At 45.8% G+C, this 20,682-nt stretch overlaps 1 protein-coding gene across 5 annotated transcripts in view; it reads left to right on the top strand.

Moving 5' to 3' along the window:
* Positions 1-20,682, top strand: part of PHRF1 (PHD and ring finger domains 1) — a 497,237-nt gene that overhangs the window by 133,910 nt on the left and 342,645 nt on the right. For all 5 annotated transcript variants that reach the window (XM_085644828.1, XM_085644832.1, XM_085644830.1 and 2 more), the window contains exon 6: positions 14,303-14,421. In XM_085644828.1, the coding sequence (XP_085500954.1) occupies positions 14,303-14,421 (119 nt within the window). The remainder of the gene's footprint in view (positions 1-14,302; positions 14,422-20,682) is intronic.

Consider the following 20,682-nt stretch of genomic DNA (forward strand, 5'->3'; position numbering starts at 1 on the left):
CCCAGGTCAAAAGGGAGAGGGGTTTTACTCCCGCTTTTTCCTCATACGTAACAAGGAGAAAAAATGGAGACCGATATTGGACTTGAGAAATCTAAACAAGTTCTTGAAAAAACAGTTGTTTCATATGGTCACCATTCAGGAAGTGCTACAGCTTCTCAATGCGGACGACTACATGGTGTCTTTAGACCTTCAAGACGCCCATTTTCATATTCCAATACACCGCAACCACAAAACATTTCTGAGATTCATGGTGGCGGGCAGTCATTACCAGTTTCATGTCATGCCATTCAAACTCAAATGAGCGCCACGCATTTTATCCAAATGTCTTTCTCCGGTGGCTGCATACCTACGACAACAACGCCATCAAGTCTTCCCGTATCTGGACGACTAGCTCGTCAAAGCACCCTCTCTAGAAGGCGCGTCCAGGTCTTCCAGCGCCTGTCTGAGGCTTTTCAATTGTCTGGGGCTGACTCTCAATCAGGACAAGTCCATCCTTCAGCCTTCCCAGCGCATAAGTTTCCTGGGTGCTACCCTCGACACGATACAGAGGAAGGCGTTTCCGTCACAGGAACGCAAAGACAAACTTCTTTCCTTGGCGCTTCGCATACGTTCCAAGAAGACTTTCAGTGCGCCTCTTCAAATCCCTGCTCGGGATGATGTCCTCCTGCATCCTGTTAGTTCCGCACTGTCGCCTTCACATGCAGCCTCTTCAAGAAGCACTCTCAGCTCAATGGGTCCAGTATACGGCGTCCTTCGACGTTATCCAGGTGACCCCTATGATGAAAACGGTTCTAAGGTGGTGGACCTTCCCCCAGAACCTTTCTCAAGGCTTGCCTTTCTTGCTTCCTGCTTCTCCACATATCACCACGGACGCCTCTTTGGAGGGCTGGGGAGTTTTCCTCCAAGAACTGCAGATAAGCGGAAAATGGTCCTTTTCCAAAAAGAAACTCCACATAAATCTTCAGGAGCTCCGCGCAGTGTGTCTCGCTCTTTTGGCTTTCCTTCCGCGAATCAGGAACTCTCAAGTGCTTGTCCGAACCGACAATACCACGACAATGCACTATTTGAACAAGCAGGGTGGGAATCGTTCTCTGACACTCTCTCACGAGTCGCAAAAAATCTGGAACTGGCTGCTCCGTCCCAACATCTCTCTTCGAGCAGAGTATGTTCCAGGGACCCACAACGTGTTGGCAGACTCTTTGAGCAGACAGCAGGCAGCATGTCACGAGTTCGAGTTGAATCAGCGGATCCTCAACTGCATATTCGCTCGATAGGGCACCCCTCTTCTGGACCCCTTCGCCACCCAGCAGAATGCCAAATGCCATCACTTTGCAAGCTGGCATCCCCAGCAAGGGTCTCTGGGGAATGCTTTTTCGATTAAATGGTGCAACGTCTTTGCGTACGCCTTTCCGCCAATTCCCCTGATTCCCAGGGTGCTCCGGAAATTGAAAGCGGAGCCTTGCACACTCCTCTTGATAGCTTCGGCTTGGCCATGCCAACATTGGTTCACAGAGCTTCACCTTCTCTCCCTGGAACCGCCGATCAGGTTGAAACCGTTTCCATCTCTCCTCACGCTCAACCACCAAGTCCAGCATCCGGATCCGGCATCTCTCAAATTATCAGCTTGGCTCCTGAGTTCAGAGAGTTCCAGGGTCTAGACATCCCTCCGGACTGTAGAGAAGTTCTAGCTCGGGCCCGAGCAGATAGTACCAACAGAATGTACTCCTTGAATTGGAAGAGGTTTTGTATCTGGTGTCAAACAAAATACACCCTCTTTCCTCCACTCCGGAGCAAATACTGCCGTACCTTTTTCATCTGGCAAAATCTGGTCTCGCTCATGCCTCCATTAAAGTCCACTTGGCAGCAATATCGCGTTTCAGGAGATCCTCCGCAGGTCCTTCTCTGTGGTCTCATCGGCTCATTAAGCAATTCCTTAAAGGACTGTTTAGAACATTCCCTCCGGTGAAGACTGTACCTCCTGCTTGGCACCTCAGCACGGTTCTGGTTCAACTTATGAAACACCTTTTTGAGCCAATACACAGAGCGGATCTTAAGTATCTTTCTGGAAAACAGCGCTCCTTCTAGCCCTTACCTCTGCAAGGCGAGCGGGGGGAACTCCATGCTTTCTCAATCCAAGACCCTTTCCTTCAATTCAAACATGACAGGGTCATTCTTCGTACAAATCAAAAGTTTATCCCTAAAGTTCCCTCACAGTTCCATCTCAATGAGCCTATTGTGGTGCGTTCATTCTTTTCAAATCCGCAAACAGTGGCAGAAAAAACCTTGCATTCCTTTGATATTCAGCGCTGCCTAAAGTTCTACATCGACAGAACGAAGACATTTCGCAAATCTAACCAACTCTTTGTGGCATACAGTCGGCCTAGGAAAGGTCTTCCACTCACCAAGCAAAGTATCTCCCGCTGGATCTCTGCAGCCATTACTTCTTGTCACCAGCAAGCAGGGCGACCCCTGCTCTCCACAGTTCGTGCCCATTCCACGAGGGCAATGTCTACTTCCATGGCACTGTTTGCAGGAGTGCCCATTGTGGACATTTGCAGAGCGGCCACATGGAAGACACAGCATACATTTACCAAGCATTACTGCCTGGATACTGAACTCATGAAAGACGCTGCAGTGAGTCAAGCGGTGCTCCGTCATCTATTTCATTAGAGGTGAGCCCTTCCTTTCATCCCACCAGCCTTTCTTCTATACGCACATTTCTCTATTGTGTATTATGCCTCTGTTATGTCATTGCTTTTTGGTACTTTCTATCTTCACATGAATGTTTTCTGGTGAATTTATATATATACTTTTATATATATACTGTACCTTTCGAAATGTGCTTATCATTGCTTACTATTCTGATTCAGGCATGGGAATCTATGAAAGATACCCTAATACTGGATAAGGAACGTGTTACTTACCTGTAACTGCGGTTATCCAGTATTGGTATCTTTCATAGATTCACATGCAACCCACCCACCTCCCCTGGAAGGGCTCTTGGATCTCTCAGTGATACAACTACTTAGCACTGTGCTTACGAAAATCTGAGGGACTAGAGCTCCGTCCAGGAAGGTTCCAAAGGGTGGTGCTAGCTGATTGGCTACTCTCCAACTATTGGTCCTTTTTTACATAAGGACGTGGATATGTTACTAAGGTGTGGCCTTTTGGCCTACTACTCTATATGTCTACTGAGACATTACTTTGTTTATTTACCGGGGACTCCCATCCCGACGACGGGGAATGATTCAGGCATGTGAATCTATGAAAGATACCAATACTGGATAACCGTAGTTACAGGTAAGTAACGAGTTCCATACTGGCCACGAACAATTCCTTTCAGAGGGCAAACTGATTACGCCTTACCTCCTATACCTACTACATAAGCAAGTGCTTTCTACTCTTATTGTTAGTGAGTAACAAGGTACTCACTCGCTCTCCCCCCACTGTGCAATAACCACAGTGGATAAGAGTGCTGGTTCATCAAGGTGAACATTAATGCTGTTTAACCACTGATTTCAGAATTCCACTCAGAACAGTCTTGGTTGTCTACCATAGACTGCACCATTAATTGATCCTTTAAATTGGAAGATCATGCATGCCTGAACCCACGGCTTACATCCATTGCCCTGGGGAAGCTTAACTCTTTACAATTATTACAGGCCACCCTCCACTGCAACAATACTAATAATTTGCCAATTCTCCAGTCTCCAGAACTTCCGTCCTGAAGAGACCCCGCCATTGATAGTGTCGAAATGTCGTCGACTATTTACAAAGGATAGTCCAGAACACTAGAATATTCTGTAGAACACATGATTTATTTAAAAAACCCCACAATGAACATCCTTTAATTCCAATAACCAATTCCTTCTCAAACTGTCACTTTACTTTAATCACCTGTTGGTTATGGTCACTCCACTGGGGTCACATGAGTCACAATCTATCTCATATAAATATCTATGTAAATAGTGTCAATACACAGCAAAAGTTTTTTTTTTTTGTATAATTGCTTATGTTGAAAATGTAAAAAGCATTCGCTGCGGCTGAAGTGAGTGTTGAATAAGTAGAGTGGTTGGGCTGTTTCTCTCCAGACACATGGGATTAACAGAATAATTTTTGCTTACATCATTGCAAGATAGTTGGAACTTGCTGAAAACAAAAATTCTTTTGACAGAAATTAGTTCCTTGTGAACAATTGTGCTCCAGCTGATTAGTTCAGAGAAGTGGCGTATCCGGAAATATGGTGGCTCTCCTGCCAGGGGTGTGGTATTCCTTCCATCTGTGCCAAACCATCAAACTGCCTTTCTTTTATCCCCCGCCACATCTATCTAAAAAGGAGGAGCAGCTGCAAAGGCTGTCAACTACATTTGTCTAATGAAAGAGATCTGGTACGAAGATCAATTGTTTAATAGGGTAAACAGTAAAAAAAATAGAAGAAATGCGGTCCAAAAGAGAACTCTCTCTTGCTAGATTCCCTAGCACATAATATTTACTATGCTATGGCAAAGAAGGAGATGACTAAAGGGATCTGTGTCCACTGTACCAGAGTAAATTCTGACGCAGCAGAGGCGTACCAGTGGTGGTCATAAGTATGGCTGCAACATGGGCATCTGTCCACACCTTCTACTGTTTGGATTCTGAGGTGAGGAAAGATGGCAAATTTGCCTGCTCAGTCTTACAGGATTTTCGTTTACGTCTTTCATATTCGCTGTCTAAATAGTAATAATCTTTTTGGTGGAGAGAGAGTGCGAACACGGAGAGTGCGAACACGGAGAGTGCGAACACGGAGAGTGCGAACACGGAGAGTGCGAACGCGAGAGTGCGAGTGCAAACACGGGAGAACGCGAGAGTGCGAGTGCAAACACGGGAGAACGCGAGAGTGCGAGCGCAAACACGGGAGAACGCGAGAGTGCGAGCGCGGGAGAACGCGAGAGTGCGAGCGCAAACACGGGAGAACGCGAGAGTGCGAGCGCGGGAGAACGCAAGAGTGCGAGAGCGCGGGAGAACGCGAGAGTGCCGAACGCGAGAGTGCCGAACGCGAGAGTGCCGAACGCGAGAGTGCCGAACGCGAGAGTGCCGAACGCGAGAGTGCCGAGCGCGAGAGTGCAGAACGCGAGAGTGCGAGCGCGAGAGAACGCGAGAGTGCGAGAGTGAGCGCGGGAGAACGCGAGAGTGCGAGCGCGAAAGTGAGAGCGCGGGAGAACGCGAGAGTGCGAGCGCGAAAGTGAGAGCGCGGGAGAACGCGAGAGAGAGGGAGAACGCGAGAGTGCGAGCGCGGGAGAGAGCGCGGGAGAATGCGAGAGAGAGGGAGAACGCGAGAGTGCGAGCGCGAGAGTGCGAGCGCGGGAGAACGCGAGAGTGCGAGCGCGAGAGAACGCAAGAGTGCGAGCGCGAGAGTGAGAACGCGAGAGTGCGAGCGCGGGAGAACGCAAGAGTGCGAGCGCGAGAGTGAGATCGCGGGAGAACGCGAGAGTGAGCGCGAGAGTGCGAACGCGGGAGAATGCAAGAGTGCGAGCGCGGGAGAACGCAAGAGTGCGAGAGTGAGCGCGGGAGAACGCGAGAGTGAGCGCGAGAGTGAGAACGCGAGAGTGCGAGCACGAGAGTGAGCGCGGGAGAACGCGAGAGCGCAAGAGTGAGAACGCGAGAGTGAGAGCGCGGGAGAACGCGAGAGTGCGAGCGCGAGAGTGAGAGCGCGGGAGAACGCGAGAGTGCGAGCGCGAGAGTGCGAGCGCGGGAGAACGCGAGCGCGAGAGTGCGAGCGCGGGAGAACGCAAGAGTGCGAGCGCGAGAGTGCGAGCGCGGGAGAATGCGAGAGTGCGAGCGCGGGAGAATGCGAGAGTGCGAGCGCGGGAGAACGCAAGAGTGCGAGCGCGAGAGTGAGAACGCGAGAGTGCGAGCGCGGGAGAATGCGAGAGTGCGAGCGCGGGAGAACGCAAGAGTGCGAGCGCGAGAGTGAGAACGCGAGAGTGCGAGCGCGGGAGAATGCGAGAGTGAGCGCGAGAGTGCGAACGCGGGAGAATGCAAGAGTGCGAGCGCGGGAGAACGCAAGAGTGCGAGAGTGAGCGCGGGAGAACGCGAGAGTGAGAACGCGAGAGTGCGAGCACGAGAGTGAGCGCGGGAGAACGCGAGAGCGCGAGAGTGAGAACGCGAGAGTGAGAGCGCGGGAGAACGCGAGAGTGCGAGTGCGAGAGTGCGAGCGCGGGAGAACGCGAGAGCGCGAGAGTGCGAGCGCGGGAGAGCGCGAGAGTGCGAGCGCGGGAGAACGCGAGAGCGCGAGAGTGCGAGCGCGGGAGAGCGCGAGAGTGCGAGCGCGGGAGAACGCGAGAGTGCGAGAGTGCGAGCGCGGGAGAGCGCGAGAGTGCGAGCGCGGGAGAGCGCGAGAGTGCGAGCGCGGGAGAGCGCGAGAGTGCGAGCGCGGGAGAGCGCGAGAGTGCGAGCGCGGGAGAGCGCGAGAGTGCGAGCGCGGGAGAGCGCGAGAGTGCGAGCGCGGGAGAACGCGAGAGTGCGAGCGCGGGAGAACGCGAGAGTGCGAGCGCGGGAGAACGCGAGAGAGCGAGCGCGGGAGAACGCGAGAGAGCGAGCGCGAGAGTGAGAGCGCGGGAGAACGCGAGAGAGCGAGCGCGAGAGTGAGAGCGCGGGAGAACGCGAGAGTGCGAGCGCGGGAGAACGCGAGAGTGCGAGCGCGGGAGAACGCGGCGCGGGAGAACGCAAGAGTGCGAGCGCGGGAGAACGCGGCGCGGGAGAACGCAAGAGTGCGAGCGCGGGAGAACGCGGCGCGGGAGAACGCAAGAGTGCGAGCGCGGGAGAACGCAAGAGTGCGAGCGCGGGAGAACGCAAGAGTGCGAGCGCGGGAGAACGCAAGAGTGCGAGCGCGGGAGAACGCAAGAGTGCGAGCGCGGGAGAACGCGAGAGTGCGAGCGCGGGAGAACGCGAGAGTGCGAGCGCGGGAGAACGCGAGAGTGCGAGCGCGGGAGAACGCGAGAGTGCGAGCGCGGGAGAACGCGAGAGTGCGAGCGCGAAAGTGAGAGGGAGAACGCGAGAGTGCGAGCGCGAGAGTGAGAGGGCGAGAGTGAGAGCACGGGAGAACGCGAGAGTGCGAGCGCGAGAGTGAGAGCACGGGAGAACGCGAGAGTGCGAGCGCGAGAGTGAGAGCACGGGAGAACGCGAGAGTGAGAGCGCGAGAGTGAGAGCGCGGGAGAGCGCGAGAGTGAGAGCGCGGGAGAACGCGAGAGTGAGAGCGCGGGAGAACGCGAGAGTGAGAGCGCGGGAGAACGCGAGAGAGACAGAACACGAGAGAGAGAAAATAAAACGAACCTTTAGGGATCTGCAGATCTAATCTGTGCTGCAGCCAGCACAACTCTAACCTGCTCCACTGTCTTTCACTGAAATGATCCATCACATTGCTAAGCTCTACATCTGAAGACAAGATGAAAGCATCTCCCTGATTACTTGTGCACAACATAAATCACTTTGCATGGCCTCCGAGCCAAATTCAAACCCATCTCTCCACACATTCCTATATTGGTTGACTGCCACTGGTCTGGGAAGGTGCTACTTTACAATAACCTGATTAACCTTATTTCTAGTTGTACCTAAGAACTTATGTTGAGTATTCATACTTGGGGCGAGAAAGCAAAATACACACAATAGATGGACGAAATGCAGAACAAATCAAAACATTCACCCCTAGTCAAGAGATCTGGGTTAAACCCATCTTCTTTTGCTCACCATGCCACCCCAGTTTAGAACTGGCTATATGCAAATCAGTATTGACCCTGTGCCTCATGGGAACAGTCCAGCCCAAACTGCCAAGCCAGGTCCTCCCTGGACCGGAAACAAGCATCCTAGGACCGGTTTCGGGGTTTCACCCCTCTTCAGCCAGGATAGCTTGATTCTAGTGGCACAGTGAGCCCAGGACCCACGCCTGGGCATACCTGGCACACTTAGGGCGAGAAAGCAAAAGACACACAATTGATGGACAGAATGCACAGCAAGTCAAAACATTCACCCCCAGTCAAGAGATCTGGGTTAAACCCATCATTCTTTTGCTCCCCATGCCACCCCAGTTTAGGCTGATGATGGGTGAAACCCCGAAACCGGTCCTAGGATGCTTGTTTCCAGTCCAGGGTGGGGACTGATTTGCATATGGATGTGTTCAAACTGGAATGGCATGGTGACTAAAAAACGATGGATTTAGGCCCAGATCTTTGTACTGGGGTAAATGTATGACATTGTTCTGCATTCTGTCCATCAATTGTTCTTTTTGCATTTGTCACCCCGATTGGGACGGGTATGCCCAGACGTGCGTCCCGTGCTCTCCATGCCACTGGAATCAAGCTATCCTGGCTGATGAGGGTTGAAACCCCGAAACCGGCCCTCGGATGCTTGTTTCCAGTCCAGGGAGGACCTGGCTTGGCAGTTCCAGCTGGACTGTTCCCATGAGGCACAGGGTCAACACTGATTTGCATATGGCTGGGTTCAAACTGGAATGGCATGGTGAGCAAAAAAACGATGGATTTAGGCCCAGATATTTGTACTGGGGTGAATGTATGACATTGTGTTGCATTCTGTCCATCAACTGATCTTTTTGAGTATTCATACTTAACATGTTGCTCGTTTAGAAAAGCAACCCAGCAACCTGTCAGGAGTAGTGCTATTGTCAGCACAGTACTAGATCTAAAAACTAGGTCTACAATACCAGTTGAATTGCCAGTAGCCACCACTGAAGATAATGCAGTTATACCATTTTCTGTTTTGAGAAGCTAAAGCAGGTAATCTAGAGACTAAGGATTAATCTGGAAAAAGAAGGGTCTCCTTAGACAAGGGAACAGAATTGGATGAATTCCTCCATTTTAGAATCTTCATTCTTTAACAAATAACTTATTTCTAGATGCTCACAAGTTCACGAAAAAGAAGGTTGAGGCATAGACATATTAAAATATTAGATTAGGATCACATAAACTGAATTAGCAAAGCTGAAATTCAAACTTGGGCCCTGCTTTTCACAGATTGGCCACAGGTCCACAATTTTTTGGTCTGGCCTTGAGAGATGTATTTTTTAGTTTTGTGACCTTTGTTTAATCAAACCCATGTATAGCTAAAACAAAAAAAATACATAAAAGGTCTTTAAGATTCGCCATCTTCCTCAATAAGGTTGGTTTAGTTGTTATTCATACTTTGCTTCCTTCGATCACAGCATATCTTATGGGGCAGTAGATGAGCCTGCTTAAGCACTGATTCCGCATAGGAAGTGTGCTTCAATGCTATGATTGGTTGGCTAATACTTGATTTGGGCAATATTTTTTCCTTTTGATTCAATGTCTTTTTTAGGTCTTGCCTACAGGTAGCTTGAATCATGTGTTGGAGATCTATTGTGAACAATATAATACTTAGAGTAAACTTTGGGTCAGCCCCTTACTCATAGTTTGATGGCTTTTTTGTCTCTGCTTCCCTCCTCCTGATTTGATGAATTTCCACTCTATTCTTGTGTGTGTCTCTTGTGTGTGTCTCAATCAGGAGCATTTCGGTGTCATTTTGTTTTGATTTGATGTCATGTATTCTTTCATTGCAGACTTCATTCCTTGTATTGTAGTGCATTTGTGGGACTATTTTCTCTCCCTCTCTCTATTCCTGCTCCTCCCTCCCCCACCGCCCCAGGGCTGCTACCTGAGCTACCCTGCACTGTAATCATTCCACAATGCCTACTCTTGAGTACGGATGTATGGCAGGCATCTTTAAACGTATTTTCCTATGCTTTAAAAACATACTTTCAAATATGGCCACCGTGGATGCACCTCTGGTGGCAGTACTTGACTAGGGAGAGGTCCACCCAATACCTACTGTTTATTTTGGGCATTTAAGAAGCATGGGCTTGCTTAGACCAAAAGAGCGCTGTACATAATTACCAAAATGTTAATTTAGAAGCTCTTCTCTTCTGACAATGTCAATATCCCTAAAAAACTGTGATTCTTGTAAATCTAAAAATGTGTTTGATAGAGGACTGCACTGCAATTGGGTTTTCTTTAAAGCCCTGCTTAAGCATCTTGATAATTGAACTTAATGTTTGTCTCACTGAGGTGAATGCATCACACAGAGCAGGTTATTGCATCCAAGCAGGTGCTGGCCTGCCATGCCATTGTGTGCATGCATTGGTAAGGCAGAGTTTCACTGGATCTTGAGTGAGTAACCATTCTTAGTAACCCCCCCTCCCCGTGCTAAGCCTTTTTTGGCTATTTGGGGTAGTTCGCGCTCAGGCCCCTGTAACTTTTTGACCACATAAGGTATCCACGCCATATTTGCGTCCTTTTTTTCCCCAACATCATGGGGATTCTAAAGGTACCCAGGGTTTGTGGATTCCCCTGGAGGGGACCAAGAATTTAGCCAAAATACCGCTAATTATTGTTTAAATTTTGGGGGAAAATGGGGAAAAAAGGGCTCCAGATGAAAGCGTCTGGTTTTTCCCTGCAAATGGTATGAAAAAAGGGGTTGTGGTGCTGAAATCACCATCTTCCCAGCTTTCAGGGACAAGCAGACTTTTGTCAGAAAACCAAAAAAATGTCTACAGTTTTGGCATTTTTCTGGGACATAGCCTATTTTTGCTATTTTTTGTGCTTTCATCCTCCTTCCAGTTAATGGTAGAAATGGGTATGAAAGCAATAATGGATCTTGCAGAGCTATACATTTTAGAAAAGTAGACACAATTCTGAATGCAGCAAGGGGTCATTTGTGTAGATCCTTCAAGGTTTCTTCATAGAAACTAACAGCAAAATATAGGAAAAATTGAAAATTAGTTGAAAAAAACAGCCATTTGCGTCAATGTTTTCACCTGTAACTTCTAATTATGACCGCTGTATGAAAGCAATATACCGTTACATTTGCTGGACCTTTCTGGTTGTGGGGATTTATAGGACTTGTAGGTTCACCAAGAACCTGACGAACCCAGAGCCAATAACTGAACAGCGTCTTGCAATGGTTTTTTATTATGTACCGGGTATATAGCCATTATTTTGGGAAAATGTATACATGGACAAATTGGTATGATAGACACCTATGTATTTCTGAAATGGGAACAAAATATAGAGTTTAGAAACAGTAGATGTTTGCACATTTCCGAAATTGTGAGTACCCATACTAGCATGAGAATTATAGGTCATTTTTCAAAATGACTTCTTTTTTACACATTCTTTCATTTGGAAGGCAGAAATGCATCGAAAGTCAATAGGTAATAACAGTTGCTCTACAATTCTGTGTTACACTAAGTCTCCCGAGATAAATGCTACCTCATTTGTGTGGGTAGGCCTAGTGCCCGCGAAAAATGACCCTTTTTTTGCAAAGTGCCTAGCTGTAGTTTTTTAACCCTAGCTCTGCCAGCACCTAGGGAAACCTAGCAAACCTATACATTTTTGAAAACTAGACACCCAGGGGAATCCAGGATGGGGTGACTTGAGTGGCTCTCAGCAGGTTCTGTTACCCAGAATCCCTTGCAAACCTGAAAAATTGTCAAGAAAACCCATATTTTCTCACATTTCTGTGGTGGAAAGTTCTGGAATCTGCATGGATCCACAAAATTCCACCCACCCCGTGTTCCCCAAAGTCTTCCGAGAAAAATGGTTCCTCACTTGTGTGGGTAGGCTTAGTGCCCGCAACAGAAAACGGCCCAAACGCAAGGTGGACACACCACATTTTCAGAGTGAAAAATGACCCTCTTTATGCAAAGTGCCTAGCTGTAGTTTTTGAACCCTAGCTCTGCCGGCACCTAAGGAAACCTAGCAAACCTATATATCTTTGAAAACTAGACACCCGGGCCACAGCCCCCATCTGCCCTCCCGGGGGGGGGCAGAAAGACTGTTATTTCTCCGGGGGTGGGGTGGGGGGGTATTGTCATGGTTATCAAAAAAAAGGGGGAAATAGAGGTTTAAAAGTTAGGTTCACCCTCCAACTTGTACATAGATATTAAACAACCTGAACGTTCAGGTAAAAAGAACCTAACCTGGGGGTGTCAGAAAGACAATTGGATTCCGATAAACACCCAAAACGAGAAGGAAAGGGGCAGAACTTTTCCTTTCTTGAGTCACCTCACTCACCAGGGTTTCCCCACGGTGACATGCTTCATCATTGGGGTCCTCTCAGTCCTCTACGGGCTGAGGCGTGCTGCAACTTGCGGATTACGTAGGAGCACTCAAAACAAATTATGTGTGGTGCAAGTGTAGTGATATGGAGTGGGACAAGATGAATTAAAATAATCAACTAGTGGGCCAAATATATTTTATTCTTGCTCCTAGCTAATTGGTTAAAAACGGGGTAATATGCTAAAATAACCTACTTTTAATGGGTAAGTGTACTTAGCATATGGTCAACTAGTTTCGAGCTTCCCCAGCTCTTCTTCCGGACTACACTGGGACCAGCCCAGTGCAAATACCACTCCTAGTAAACTTAATTACGGCGAAAAAACAAGTGAAAACGCTGCGGCTAATAAGCATGCGTTAGAGATGATACATACGCAAGTATACTCCTGGCAATGTATCTTGAGAAGCAGTACTATGCCTCATGGTCAACGGAGGGGGTGTGGAGATCTCGTACACTTGTACGTCGAAACACACACTCTGGCACACCTACTAGAGCCCAAGCCTCGCGGACCGCATACCGCGAGGCTTGGGCTCCAGTAGGTGTACGAGATCTCCACACCCCCTCCGTTGACCATGGGGGGGCAGATTGGGGGCTACCGCCCCCATGTAATCGTGGCAGGGGGGTGGGGGTATTGGCATGCCCGTTTTGGGCAGCCCCCACCATAATTGTATATGGCAACGAAAAATCCCTGGCGTCAAGTGGGCTTTTTGCCCCCCTGAAGGGGCAGATTGGGGGCTGATGCCCCATCTGCCCCCCGGGGGGGCAGAAAGGCTGTAATGGTGGCGGGGGTAGGGGCATTGGCGTGCCCTTTTGGCCAGCCTCCACCCTAAAAACAAATGCGCAAAAAAAATCTCTGGCGTCAAGTGGGCTTTCTGCCCAACCCCCCCCCCCCCCCCAGATGGGCAGAAGGGCTGTAATGGTGGCGCGGGTGGGTGCATTGGCGTGCGCGCTGATCGTCAGTTCACAGAAACGGCAGGGGGGGATCTTGGGAGCTGCGGAAGCTCTTCCCAAGCTGTCTGCAGCAGAGGGATCTCGTGTCCCTTTCCTCGTGACGGAATGGTTCCGTCATGAGCACAGGAGCACCGATGCTCATGACGGAACTATTCCGTCATGAGCATCGAAGGGGTTAAAGGAGGGCAGGTCTCCCTTTTTGTTGCCTCCTGCTTATGCAACATATTTCACTTCTCAGCTACTAGTAACTGAAAATTCAATGCAGTGCAGAAACCGGCATCGATAACACCAATACTACTTGCCTGTGAAAACAACCGACTTTGACACTGCCTTTTCTTTTCTAGAAGAAACGTGAGCTCATATGTGGCATCCTTCTTGAAATGAACTATGTTTTAAGAAAGTCCCTTTAAAGGTGACTCTGCTAAGAGCAGTGTGTGGAATAAGCTAGCAGCAAGGATAATTAATTATTTCATTTAGTTTGAACTATTTCTGCACCTCAAGTTCTGAGATGGCATCCACTTTTCTTCCATAAGCTAGCTGATTACATGGCTGAGATACCATGGATGTATGGTTTTCCCTGGGTTAACCCACCCTCAAATCTTTGGAGCGGTCATTGACTTCTCTATGCTGCTGCCAGTGCGCTTACTCCCATTGCCCTCTAACAGCTCTTTCAGAGAAGGGCTTGGACACTAAATCCTAATGCGAATTTTGGTGAAACTTCCTTTTGTCTTGTGTAGTAATGCAACACCCTTACCAAAGCACCTTTGACCGTTTTTCTACATCCATTGATCTATCTCCAGGTGTCTATAATGCAGACTTAAGAGTAAAAAGACAAAACTGAGATGATTCTGTGCATTGTTATAACTCAAAGCACAAATTGTCACCAAAGTTCTTTCTTGTCTTTGCATCTGCATCAGAAGAGTGATAATACAAAAAATAGATCAACATTTTGACTACCAGATTAACTATGAGGCTACTGTTAACTTCCAGTGTCCTACTAAAACTCCTGCATTCATTTAATATCAAAGGTTTTATTTTTGTATTTGATGGACAAACTCTGTGGTTGTCCTACTGTTGTATACTGGTACTGAACAAAGTTTGGTTGATCATTCTGACAGTGTTTCTCAAAGACTGTTTTGTAAGTAGTACCTCGTAGAAGCCCAGTTAATCACATTCTGCCATCTGTGCTTTATGAACAAATGTGAATCTGCTTATTTTATTACAGGTTCCTGTTGAGAATCATGCAGCGGAAGATGCAGAAGATGACGATTCAACCAACTGTGAGGTGTGTGGGCGGTGTGACAGAGAGGACCGCCTACTTCTCTGTGATGGCTGTGATGCAGGGTACGCAGTGTTGGATAGAGAACTGCTTAAACTGACACGTTATGTGCATAGTTCATCCTTGTATATATTTTCCTCTGCTTCTGTACTTCATTTTTGTTCTTGTTATGTGTGTGCTCTTGTGGATGTGATGTCCAACTTTCTTACTTGTTAACTATGCACTCTATCGCCAACTGATGACTACACCACCTGTGTTTTTTCCATAGTGAGATGCACTGCAAAACCAGGCTTCTGCCACGAAACAGCCCTCAAGCATACATGGCATAACCACTCTGCTTTCATTGAGCTAGTTGCAATTTTTCAAGCATACCTGAAGCGTTCCCATTTATAGCTGAGCATATGACTTTAAAACCTCTACTTGGGGCATCTCGCCTGGGTGTTGAGGCAAAGGGCCAAAAGCAGACAATGGTGACTCCTCAGCATGAACTTCTTTCTGATCACCAAGTCCTGGCTCGCCAACTACTCATCCTTTGATTACTTGGTGCCATATAGCTACATTTTCGTTTAGGATAATCTAGAAGAGCTGGAGATCTGGCCACAAAAGCCTCAGGGGCCTAAGTTATCTCTTCAAGGTCATAGGACTCTGCAGAGGGACCCGCCCCCAACATCTTCTACAAAATGATTTCATGCAGTAGTCAACCAGACCCAGCTAAAAATATCACAGAAAGCTTCTCATCCCTACTTTCGAAGCTCTTTGTCATAACCTAGCATACTGTTCACCAACCTTTACACTTCACAGGCCGCTGCCTCAATATAATAATCCAACACTTCATACCAGTTGGTAACTTTAACCCACCACAGCCATGGATTCTGATCACAAACTGCTCTCAAGCATGAACTCCATACCAAAAGGTAGGTAAAGAAAGCCATCTTTTCTGTTCAAGAAACAAAATGAAAGCAGCCATATTCAAATTTCCACTAGGGAACAATTGCCCTAATACCCGAACCTAACTTCATTGAGGCACTCATCAATTCCTTATTTCAAACTGTGGATAAATATTTGCCTTTCCTAAATTGGTAAACACGGTGCAGAAAGTGCAGCAATCCCTGGTTCACAGACTTGCTTAACATTCTTGTAAGAGTGCCAGAAAAAAAGAATGGTAATGGGACATATCCCCAACTCCACAGCCAAACTCAGCAATTATACCACAGAGGCATTCACAGCACTAATTATTTTTGGGTGAATGAGTCACACAATAGCAATAGCCTTTGAGCAAACTTCAAAGATATGGATTTCCTTATCAGCCCTGATTTCACCCATGTTGCGGATATGTTTTTATTAAAGCTTTACAAGATATGGCCCAGTTTTAGGTTTTCTAGACCATACAAGCTCAGCAGATTATGGCAATTTACCACCATCTGACGGGGAATCTGGTGGACTGTAACCCAGGTGGTAGCAGGGGCTCTTTACCTCCTGACAGAGTGTTGCTAACTACAAAATCTGAGGACTTCTTCAACAAAGAAAAATGTGTTCTATGCCAAACTAATCCAAAAGAAAAGCTAATATCGACTGCGGTTGGACAGAAGAGAGTTCGAGATGCTGCAGAAATATGGCAAAACAAAGTTCACAAAAGATTTAAACTGATGGGTGAAAAGGATCAAATATTTTATTGTTGCAACAAGAAGTGCTTGAAGTTGTATACAATAGAAAAAAGCCTGTAAAAAAAATAGCAGAAGCCAGTGAATTGCAACAAGAATCAAAGTTGTCTTAGAAAGTGACAACAACCAAACCCAGTGCCCATTCACTTAGATTGAGGGCTACCCCTCGTCCGCCTCCAACAACGGATCAGAAAGAAGAGGATCTTCAATGTGTTATCAGTGGTCTAGCCAGAATAAGGGCCAATGGTATTGACAAAAGAATAAAGTAAAGTTTGTGAGTCTTAAAGGGCAAACATGTTTTTATCTGCAGATAGTTTCTTTCAAGATTACGTTTTTAGCCGAGTACCTGATCTAAACAGCGAGGTGAATGCATTTGCAGTGAATTTGTGCATACATTCAAAAATATGAATGGACATTGAGCTCCCAGCAGCAACGTAACCGACAGCCTTCAAATAAGTTTGCACTCTTTGAAAAAGCGAATGAAGTTTAAAAGCCACTCTTGAGCGTTGGCTACAGGTTCACACTCCTTGAGATCGGAGAAATAATGATCAACATTAATGAAACTGTATTGATTCATATTAGTGAAATTAAGATTTTTCTGGTGAGAATGTACAGTGACTTAGTTCGTTTTTGTCATTCTAACAAAAAGAATGAACCACTTATGGTGTCACCTGATTTCACCCAGAAGTTCTTGCTGCCAAAATAAGATCACAGGATGCAGTAAAATCAGCAGCAACCATTTTAAGAAACAACCTGAAAGATTTAGATTTTGGACTTAATGACAAATTTTGTGATGCTCCAGAGCTCTGCAAATAGTGGGAGTCAACCAGAATGCCTGATGTTGTCTTAACAAGTTTTACATCATTGTTTAATATCCGTAAAGCAAAACATATACAAACTAAATTTCCTGAGCAAGGAGCAGAAGCTGACAACATTGATGATGGCTTTGAAGATATAAGCGAAGAAGTGGAAGACAATCCCATGAACCGACAGGCTTATGCTGTGCAAATGTACTGTCTTTTCCAAATCATGTTTTATGAATTGCTTCATGGCATAAAGAAAACTCCGCTACACGTGACTGCCCACACAATCTATGACGAGTGCAAAAGTAGAGGGAGAATCACTTCAAAGAATAGGATTGGTGTATCAACAAGTTATAATGACGTGGTACGGTTCAGAAACTTGTTAGTAGCTCATGCTGTAAAAGCTTGTGAATCAGACAGCACTCCGCTTCTACGTCATTTTAACAGGAAAGGATTTACGATTGCTGCTCTTGATGATTTTGATTTTGAAGACCGCTCTTCTTTGTCTGGAACATCCAGCACACATGATACTGCCATGGAGTTTTTTCAAGACTGTACCAATGAAGTAGCTGCTAGTAAACAAGCTGTGTCAGCTGTAGGCATTAACAAAGAAACTGCAAACTTATAACCCAACTGCTTTGCCATCATGTGCAAAATCACTACAAGTTATCAACATGTCCAAGTCTAATAGAAAGTTTCAAAGTGGCTGAGGACATGGATCTTCTACGGTCTGCAAAGCTGATTTAACAGAATTTATCATATCACTTATTCTGCGCGGACTGAAGGATGAAGACAAGCCAGTTCCTCCATGGGCAGGAATTGATGCTCTGATCTCCCAGAATATCGTCCCCCTGATGAAGGTTGGGTGTTTACAAGTAATACCATCTCCAGGTACAAACTACAAAAGTATTTCCAAAGTGTACGTTCTCAGCTCAAAATCAGAAAACCAAGTTTGTAGAGTTTGTCAAAAGAGGTAAAGGAAAATCAGAACTTTGCAAGTACTGGGGAAATGTTTTACACATGATAGTTCTAGCGAAAAGCTTGGTACATTCTAATTGGGAGGGTGATGTGGAGTCACTGATTACTGTGTTTCACAAATGCGATTGCATAAACTACCTGAAGTATGGCTCCTGGAATTTGTCCAGGTGGAAAAAACCATACCGCTACAGAATATTAATCCAAAGACGTTTTGTAGTGAAAAACAGAAAGGGCAGGTTCAGTGCTGTGGCTCCAGATATGAAACTGGAAGAGGCGATCCAGAGATCACAGAAAATCTCCAAGGGCATTGTTGGTCAGATACACAAAAGTGAATATGTTGCTCAGTAGCAGCTAGAGTACCATAAAGTCCTTTTTATTTGCAATGTTTTCAGAGAGAAGTACAAAATTAATGGACCATTTTGAAACAGTTCCTCACCACGAACTTGTGGAAAAAGAGGGGCACATTTTAATAAACAAGTTGCCAGCCTTCATTTTATGCAGCAGCAAGAAAACCCCTTTGAAATCACTGAGCCTGTGTAACTACACAACGTCATGACCAAACAATATGTGGATACCGATATAAAGACATGTCTACTAGATGTTCTAAAACATGGATGAGAACTATACGCAGAACTGAAGTAGGAGCGATTTGTATAGAAAGAGAAAAAACTGTTAGACATAATCACTAAAGCTAAACTTCCATCCTTTAATTGCCATAGTAAGAGTTTCGTCCAACCCGCCACTACAAAACAGGTTACAAAAAAAAAACAACTTTGGCAAGCATATAGAGAGATGGATGTAGCAAAAGAAAGGGGCAAATCTATCAAGGACATTCTGCTGCATGATCTTCTAACAAATGCATTATTTGATGTAGATTGTGCAACCAAACCAATAAAGCACCAACTCGTTCAGGAGCTCGAGAAAACCTTTCAACTGAAGAATTTCAATTTGAAAAGGTGTCCTCATTGAAAACTGCTGTTGTTGTGGACTGTCACAATTACGAATGATCAAGATTTTATCTATGCGAAACTTCGGAGAGGTCGTTCAGACTGTTCCACAGATATCAAAGTCAGTGTGCACCTTGCAAAAACTGTGCATTGTCTTTGGCAGTTCTCTTTAACAATCTGTCAAAGAATGTTAGAGAATCAGACTAATGTCTACAAGTGGAAAAATGAAACTTGCCTGCATCAAAAAGTTGACACCTATACCTGTGCAACTTGATAAATGCTGGTCATCAATATTAAACAAGAAGAACTTGGAGATGTTAACTCTCCAAAACATTGCTGATGCTTCAGTGAACACTGAATTTCTAATCATAGCAAGTGGAATGATTGTCAATGACGAGGGAGTGCCTGCAGAGAGATATTCAAAAGGTACAGGCCATATTGTTCAGCAGATTAGAGGAAGCTGACCTTCATGTTGTGCCATATGTTGAGTGGGCTGTTTGAAATTGTTCCAATGCAGTCATTTTACTGTCACATGTATTATGATTGTGCTACTTAGATTTGTTACTATCTCCATAAGTCAAGGATTGTCAGAGTTATGGATAAATATTGGAACAGGCGAAAAAGACAATTAATCGACTTCATAATCTGCACAAGAAACTTGACCAAGAGATGCCCAGTGTTCTTATCAAGGCAGATATTTTTACGGGCGCTGACACAGAGTAAAAATGGGACAAAGCTTGGAACTCTAACTGTTGAACCTGTGAAGTTTCTAAAACGATTTGCTGGGACAGAAGAATGATGTGACTTTAAAGACCTAGAAAAATACCTTGTGGGTGTGTGGAAAAATGAGTTTTGACTGTCACTCATTTGACGATCTTCGGTACCGTGAGTTCAGGAGAGAGGTCCCGCTAAGCGACCTTCCAACGACGTCCTATTCTGTGCATGGACTCATTAAAAGAGCATTTAATTGATCAGAGGATGTGTAATTGTTTTGGATCATGCATATGTAGAGAAAGATCTGTGTGAATTTGGTTGGGAAGATATTGATTGGGTGCTAAAACATATGAAATTTGTAAAGCCTGTACTCACAGCATTTACACATATGTGTACTTGCAAAACCTGTGCTACAAAAAGATTTATCTTTAGATATGCTCTTCTCAAATGTGCAACATTCTGCAAATGGACCACTAACGATTGCCCAAATAAAGTGAACTTGGAAAATGAGTCTAAAAAATGAGTGATAAACATCTGTTTTTCATATTCCGATTATATACATTGTTTGATGTATACAGAAAAGGATTAAAAAACAATGTGTTTCATTTCTATATATGTCTATTCTTCCTCTATTATAGCTGCCATTATGGAAAATGTCGTAAGGGTTGATCTGAGGATTTTTCTGTCTCCAAAAGACTACTTAACTGCCAAAATCTAATTTTGATTCCAAACGAAGTATATAGATATCATGGTTACTGGAATATTACATTATCACTGCAGCTCATCGGCCACTTTTTAAAATGTCCTCCAGAAAAATTTGGCCCGGATTAAGCAATATCTACCCAAGCTAAGCTAAGTCACTTCTCTAATGATCAAAAAACACAAATTAAAAAGGAACAACAAGTGTTTTATGTCCGTATATCAGGTGGCTGAATTATTCTGTACTTTGAGAAGGTTGTGCTCTGTCTTTGCATAGTAGCTGTGACATTCCAGCAAGCTGATAATGCCAAGCTGGCTCCAAGAAGTCTGCTGGTGGCCTTTACTAAGAAGGTTTACAGCTCTGTGCTTGCATGAACCAGGTCTCCCAGGAAATCTAAGATTCTCCTCTGTGCCTGATACATGTTTGTACCAAGTTTAAATAAACTTTTCAAATTATTTTAAAACGAGCAGGCTTGACAATCCATACCAAAAGTAATCTTTTTGCACCTTCACCTAATTCTATA

Source organism: Triturus cristatus, chromosome 3_1, assembly GCF_964204655.1.
Source record: "Triturus cristatus chromosome 3_1, aTriCri1.1, whole genome shotgun sequence".
Classification (NCBI taxonomy): Eukaryota; Metazoa; Chordata; class Amphibia; order Caudata; family Salamandridae; genus Triturus; species Triturus cristatus.